The sequence below is a fragment of the Gavialis gangeticus genome, unplaced genomic scaffold, assembly GCF_001723915.1.
Source record: "Gavialis gangeticus isolate Ggan-Ray unplaced genomic scaffold, GavGan_comp1, whole genome shotgun sequence".
Lineage (NCBI taxonomy): Eukaryota > Metazoa > Chordata > Crocodylia > Gavialidae > Gavialis > Gavialis gangeticus.
The window spans coordinates 20,119,014-20,126,359 of record NW_017729002.1 but is presented as its reverse complement, the minus strand read 5'-3'; the positions used below and the strand labels follow the sequence as shown (position 1 = coordinate 20,126,359).

At 52.2% G+C, this 7,346-nt stretch overlaps 1 protein-coding gene across 1 annotated transcript; it reads left to right on the top strand.

The window, feature by feature from the left end:
* Positions 1-183: 183 nt before the first annotated feature.
* On the top strand, positions 184-5,102 carry LOC109290813. Its single transcript, XM_019507598.1, has 5 exons — positions 184-392; positions 608-701; positions 2,658-2,817; positions 3,526-3,678; positions 4,642-5,102. Exons 1-5 carry the CDS (start codon positions 265-267, stop codon positions 4,800-4,802), a joined length of 696 nt encoding a protein of 231 aa, XP_019363143.1. The 5' UTR covers positions 184-264; the 3' UTR covers positions 4,803-5,102.
* Positions 5,103-7,346: the final 2,244 nt, after the last annotated feature.

Genomic DNA, 7,346 nt, shown 5'->3' with positions numbered 1-7,346 from the left:
TCCTCCTTGCCCTTCATCCCCCCCGCCCGGCCTGGCGCGGCCCTGAGCTGCGGCTGCGACACCGACAGCGCCGGCCACAGCTACGGCCCCGCCCCGCCCGCCGGAACTTCCGGGAAGGGGGCGTGGCCTGCAGGGGGTCACATGAGGGGGCGCGGCTGAGGCTGCCGTAGGGGACGCTGGGAAGCTGGTGCGAGACGCGTGGCGCGTGCTGGTGGAGAGTGGGGGCCGTTGGGGCGCGGGGGAGGCGAGGAGGCCCTCACAGACATGGTGGGGAAGGGAGGTCTCTACGGCTGCCAAGACCCCATGTGCTGGAGACGAATGCGCGACCTGCACTGGGCGGTGGTCGAAGCTAAGGGGAGCGAGCGGAAAGGCCTCGCCAGGCTGGAGAAATGGTAAATGCGACGGCGTCCGCGCAGCTCATGTCCCGCTGCAGAGCCTCTGCGCGGGGGCCGCAGCTCGGGCCACCCGCAGCTGCCGCCAGTGGAAGCCCCAGGCTCCGGTGACTCGAGGGGCCGCAGTGCCCCGCCCCGCGGGGACCGGCAGCGCGAGCAGGGGGCCGGGTGCAGGCGGCGGCGGCGAGTCCTGCCCGCTCTGGGCTCTGTTTCAGGTATCAGGAGGAGTTACCGGTTGCTCTCGCAGGACGGACAGAAAAGTATTTGACCCAGGGCGAAGTGGTGAAGCTGATGCAGTGGAAACTCACCGTGAGTCACTCCCCAGCTGAATGGCCCCGTGCAGCGTCTCAGCACTATAATCGGAGTGGATGCACTGCTGGGATGGGGGTCTTGGCCCCCCACGGGCTGTGACATCACTTCCAGTTGCTGGGAGATCCAACCTCTGCAGGCTATTGAGTGTTTGCTTCCGCTCGGGAGCACGTGTTCGCCAGCAGTATGACATCTATTTAAATTGGTAACTGTTGTGCTTAGTTTCTACGGTTGAGACAGAAATCATGGGCCATAGCCTCTGGCCCAGGGGAGAGGTTGAGGAGCAGTTTTATGTCATCTTTGTGACTTGTTAATCAATGAACCAGTCTGAACCCTGGTTCAACCTGCAACAGCCTTGGGGTTGCTCTAAGTTGCATTCAGCTGCAGACAGGCTGTGGTAAGCTGGGCCTGAGGAGTCAGTAGCCTCATCTCTAGAAATTTCATGCTTCTTTTTGATTCTGTCTCCATGTAAACACCTTTGCTAGCAGCACAAATTTAGTTAGGAGCATGATGGAGCTCTGTCCTTAGCTCACCTAGTTACTGCCCAGCTTACGCATCTGAAGCCTGAATGCAGATACAGTCATGCTGGCAAAGCAGAGTTTTTCTGGGATAGTCTGTTCCACTTGGGGAACTAGTGTGAGCTGTCCTAACACAACAGTTTAAAGGATCCAATGGCTGCATCTCCAGTAGGGGATTTAGCAGCCCAGCCATGCCAGTCATGTTATAGCAGCAAACCAGTTTGAGTGTAGATAAATCCTAACCTGTTGCATTTCACACAGCTTGGTCAGTTTCCTCCCACTAGCTCCACAGGCCTGTGATGGGAATTCCAGGGGAATTATTATTCATTAACTCGTTTTTACACAGTATTAGTACTGCCCACAGCTCTTTGAGCGCACAGAGAGATTATCTGCATCAATGAGCTTATAATTGAATTATTTTCTTGGCTTTGAATCCACTGGAATGGAGCGGTTGGTCCAATTATAGCTGGGCAGGGTGAAAGCAGCAGGCTGGCTTAATCACTAAGAACATTTGGGAGAAAGGAGGAGAAGGTAGATGAACTGCACTGAGATAGGAGTGTCATGGTAATAGGACAGAGCCGTGAAGGCAAAGCTGTTGTCTACTTGGGAAAGCGAGGAAAGGAAGGTAAAGTCCCAGAGGAGATGCAGAGTAAGGGGGTGGTGTAGTAGCTGGAAAAGATACACAAGGGTTGTGAACAAGTAAACTTTCTTCCAGGCACACTGTGCTCAGCCTCAAACTACTTTGCATTTTCCAAATTGGTTACCCAACTTCCTATTCCTTAGTACAGGGGTGTCAAAGACCCAGCCTGCAGGCCAGGTCAGGCCCTTGGAGCTGTCACCCAGCCCACAAGGCTCTTAGAGGGGTTGGGGTGAGTGGGGGTGGGCCCATTGCTGAATACCAGGGCACAGAGCCTTGTTGCTAGTTCAGTGGCAGCAGGGAAAGCAAAGACTGTTATTCCTCTTGGCTCCTTGAGCCAACACAAACACCCAGGAAACCACAGCAGTTCACACCACTGCCACTTCCCCTGTTGCCAGAGGTGGGTCTGGATCCAGCCCACAAGGAGCCCTGTGGTCTGGATGTGGCTTTAGGATGAGCCCAGGAGAGCTGGACACTATTGCTTTAGGCAAAGATCTCTTGGGCTATCTTCTCTTTGACCTCAGAGTCTCATCTTTAGGGCGTGGTGGATCTCAGGGGGTCTGTAGAGCATAGTCTGGGGACTACAGCTGAACAGAAATATACCAGGAAGGAATCACTTTTTTTTTTTTCAAAGGGTTGGCAAAGAACTCATGGCCTCGGAGTTGTATCCCCTCTAATAATCTAGTAAGAGTATTGCCCCTTTCAGTGGCTGGGGTCACAAGCAATGAGCTGTAGTCACCTGCACAGCTAAGTCTCCAGATGCAGGGGGCTCACCTTGCTGCCTTCTCTTCTCCCCTCTAGCGGGGGAAGTTCCGTCCTCGTCTGCAGCAGCTGGTGGCAACTAACTCCCAGGAGACAGTGGAGCGCTGTACAAGGAAAGCTTTTCAGCTCCTCCCAGATGTGGCAGCTGCCATAACTGAGCTCAGCCAGCTAAAAGCTGTAGGACCAGCCACAGCTTCAGGTATGGACTAAGGGAGGTCAGTGGGGGATGGGGAAGAGATAAGGGGGTGGAACCATGGATTGACCAAGCTGTAAGTGAAAGAACAGCCCAGGTTTGTCAGCACTTTCACCCAAACACCCATGCACTGCTGCTTGCATAGTGGGATGCAAGATGCTGACACTCACAGCTCCTGGGAAACAGCAGTGGCCCTAGATCCCAACCCTGTGCACAAGGTGAAAGCCACTGGTTCTTCCCAGTCTTGCAGGCAGCCAAACTAGTTGCTAGCGGCCTGTTGAAACCAAAACCTTGAAGAGGTGCTGAGCACTGAGGGCAGCAGAAAGTATAGGTGGAGGGTGTGGAAGCCTGCATGAGAAGGTGCCAGCTGGGATGGTTGAGTCACTGGCATGGTGCATTTCCTGCTGTGATGAGCTGATAGATAGACACCCATCTGTGTGGAAGCAGAGGTAACTCCAGCCACCCAAGGGCAAACCTCTGCTTGAACCCTGCACTGATCCAGTCCCATCTCTCCTGGGAGTGCCAGTGTGCACAAGTCCTCTTGGTCTGGCTTCAGGTTCTGTGATGTACCAGCTTGCCCTGGCAGGCATCCAAGAGCCAGCGCAAAGGCCCTAAGAAAGTGGAGATCTGCTGTGATGAAAGATATGGCATCTCCTGCTGCCCCCCAGCCTGTCCAGTTCCTCTGCTGCACACTCCCCCATCTTTCCATTTCAGCAATCCTGGCAGCAGGAGCCCCTGAGGTTGTGGCTTTTATGGCAGATGAAGCAGTGGAGTCCATCCCAGGCCTCACCCCCATTAAGTATTCCCTCAAGCACTACATCCGCTACCTGGACGGGATCCAGCTCTGTACCAAGAAACTAAATGAAGGTGAGGGGTGGGGGCCACACTTCAGTAGGGCCTGTGGAGGGAGGGGGAAGGTGTTTGCTGCATCTCTGTTTTAAAGGTCTTGTCTTGAAAAGCCAGTAGAACTGCAGCGCTTGCGGCAAGGTTGTTGGACAAAGTAGTTACTGGACAAAGTAGTTCATACCCAGAGCTGGGAGTCGGGTTTCCTCCTCATCTCCCTTGCTGCTTTTCTGGCATTGGGCAAGCCCCTTGGTCTCTGCTTCACCTTCCCTATCTGTACAATGAAGATAACACTCCCCTGCCACTGCACACTCCACTGAGATCCTCCAGTGAAAATTTATTTAAGTGTCAAATTGATACCTGAAGTTTCTGTGTCTCTCAGTTACTGGGGAGGCAGTAGATTTGCTTGGTTTCTTACACGTGCATCTTGCAGGCACAGCAGGTCCCTGCTCATCAGAGCCTGAATCGCACCAGCTGCTGTGCGATCTCTCTTCACCTTGCCTTGTGTCTGTTCTACCAGCTTGTAGAACGTGTTGCTTAAACCTATGGTAGCTTCTGCCATGGTTACCTGTGCCACCAAGTATTGTGTGTAGGGGAGATGGTTTTACCTTTTAAGCCCTTCCTATCCTTCAGAACAGGGCTGGAAGCAGCAGCTGGGGGGAAGGGGGCTGCAGGCCCATGTTTTTGCTGTGCACAACTGTGTAGCAACAACAGCTTTTGATCTTTCCCTCCCCGCAATCTGCTGACACCAGGCATTTGAAGCAGGAGGGAGGTACGTTCCAGAGCTGCGTGGGAGCTTGGGAAGAGGGGGTAATTCTGGCCTGCAGAGCTGCATGGAGGGACTGTGTGGTTTTATTCTGCACTCTCAACCTCTCACTTTTCTGGGCCACAGGTCTCCCCAAGAACTCATCGGGGGCCTGGAGAGTGGGTAGATCTGGTTCTGCTGCAGCCATATTGCTTAATGGTTCAATTTGCAATCTTTTCCAGTTGACACAGAGAGAGGGTGGACTCCTCACCAGGTGGAGATGTGTCTCTGGGCCTGGGCTGTGGCACAGAAATTGTGTCCTGCGCTGCTGCAGATGCTTTGCTTAGGAGAAGAAGAGGCTGGTGAGGATGCCAGAGCCACAAAGAAACAAAAAACCAAATGAAATATCATCCCAGGCAGAGCCCCAACAAGCATCTACACATTTGCCTTCCAACCACATGCCTATGGTGGACTCCTTGGGGATCTAAGTGTTGCCCTGGTTCTGGTGCACTGTGGGGGGGAAGAGAGAGAGAAAGAGGGGGAATGAGATGTTAAGTGAATTCCTCTCCAGTCTGTTGCCCAAGCTGCAGAAACCTGTGTTCAAGACCCTGTCGTCTCCAGCCACTGGCTTTATGGGTGTCCTGCTTCTTTCAATGATTTTTTAATAAAACTTTGATAGTTTTTTGTAGAACCACATGGCCAGTGCTTGCTCTTTTTCACTGGGATGCAGGTATGTTGGGGAGTCTCCTCCTAAACACCTAGATCTTCCAGGGTGCCTTCCTGGCTCTCATTTTAGCTTCCTCTACCATTTGCCAACTCGTGGTGCAGACAGTGTTGTTAACTGGAGAGTCTCTGCAAGAACGGGATCCCCAGAATTCTGACCGGAATACTTGCAACATTTAAAGAGCTGATAACATGCTTGGCCCTGAACAAAAGCCAGCAGGCAGCAGAGTCTGAAAAGTTGTCTGGCACAGGATTTGGAAGACAGGCAAGATGCACTGGGCCATTCATAGAGGAAGTTCCTTGGGTCATTTCCGGCCCCCCACCTCCATCCTTTCCCAACAGATTTTTTCCCATGTGCAAAGCAAGCAAGCAAATAGTCCTGGGAAAGCATGAAACCCAAGACTGGTATTAGGTCATAGTAGAAATCACATCATCCTCTGGACCCCTGCAGAATTGCACTGTATACAAGGCTTGGATTGACCTACACAACCAGCTTGGGAGGGTGGCAAGTTATTCCCATTTTACAGATAGGAATACTGAGGCACAGGGTCACAGCACAGGAAGTCCTGTCTTCTGACTCCTATTTCCTAGCGTCTTCTAGTAGAATATAGAACTTACCCTTAAGACAGGTTGTGCTGCCAGAATCCACAGAACTGGCACTACACAGCCACCCATTTATTCAGGACAGACGGTGCTGGTTTCTCAGCTGTGTAGGGGAAAGGGAATGGAGATGACTGGGAAAAGGGCTATTGTAAGTGTTGAGCTGCTCTGCCAGCAAGAGCAAAAGGTAAGAGTTAGGAAATGGAAGCTGTGCAGAAAGCAAAGCAAAGTATCAAAATGTCTGCAAAGTATCTGCAAGTGAGACCGGAGCTCCTGACCCTGCAGCTTTGACCAAAGAGCCATTGCCCCTGAATTCATCTTCAACTGCTATGGTCTCATGGCTGATGTGTGCCTGGCTCAGAACTCCTCATGTCTCTGGAGACAACCTGCCTTCAGTGCCTGTTTTTGTGATCTGCTTGAGAGAGCTTGTGGGAATTTGCCCTCTGACTTGATTCATGTTTCCTGGAGTTTTCTACTGTAGCCATATTTCTGTGGGCTGGTTTCAACACTGCCTCCCTCCCCCAGCTCCTTTTCAGTCAACTGAAGTGGCTTGGGATCTTTTTGATCCTGTCTCCATGTAAACACCTTTGCTAGCCCAGGAGTGTAGAAGAGCTATTAGGAAGGCCAAGGCAGAGATGGTACTCAGGTTAGTGTCCAGGACTAAGGACAAGAAAAAGTCCTTTTTCAAGTACATTGGGAGCAAGAAGAGGGCACCAGGCGATGTAGGGCCCCTGCAAGACACAAACGGTAATCTTGTGGCTACACCAGACAAGAAAGCTGATATTTTTAACAGTTTCTTTGCCTGTGTTTTCTTGAACAGGGACCGGAACATCCCGCCTACCAGAGGTAGGAACAATCTTGGGGATAGCTCTGTCAGGCCTTCAGTCAGTGCAGCTGTAGTTAGGGATCTTCTGGAAGGGCTAGACATTTTTAAATTTGCAAATCCAGATGCCTTCCACCCAAGGGTGTTGAGGGAGCTGGCAGGGGTCATCGTGGAGTCCTTGGCCCAGCTGTATGAGCATCTGGCCAGGTGCCAGGGGATTGGAAACTGGCTAATGTGGTCCCAATTTTCAAGAAGGGGAGGAAGGAGGACCAAAGTAAATATAGGCCTGTAAGCCTCACCTCAGTGCTCAGGAAGATCTTGGAGAGAATCATCAAGGAGCACATCTGTGGGGAGGCAGCAGGGGAGATCATGCTTAGGGGCAATCAGTATGGATACTTCAAAGGCAGGTCCTGCCTGACCAGCCTGGTTGCCTTTTATGACCAAGTAACTAAATCCTTGGACGATGGTGTTGCCATGGACGTAGTCTTTCTAGACTTTAAGAAGGCCTTTGACACTGTCACCCCATCCTCATCAATAAATTGAGCGACTGTGGCATTGATGCCTGCACAGTTGGATGGGTAAAACAATCGGCTGATGGGGCGCACCCAGAGAATAGTGGTGGACAGGTTGTACTCAACCTGGTGAGATGTGAGCAGTGGGGTACCCCAGGGCTTGGTCATCAGGCCCGCACTGTTTAACATCTTCATCAACGGGGGGTGGAAAGCACACTGTCCAAGTTTGCTGATGACACTAAGATGTGGGGTGAGGTGGACACACTTGAAGGGAGAGAGAGGCTGCAAA

Bases quoted from the DNA above. Each gene is read 5' to 3' on its own strand.
- LOC109290813 (XM_019507598.1), top strand. From the start codon at position 265: ATGGTGGGGAAGGGAGGTCTCTACGGCTGCCAAGACCCCATGTGCTGG. The intron at 393-607 runs GTAAATGCGACG...GCTCTGTTTCAG, and splicing joins CTCGCCAGGCTGGAGAAATG to GTATCAGGAGGAGTTACCGG. The intron at 702-2,657 runs GTGAGTCACTCC...TCTCCCCTCTAG, and splicing joins TGATGCAGTGGAAACTCACC to CGGGGGAAGTTCCGTCCTCG.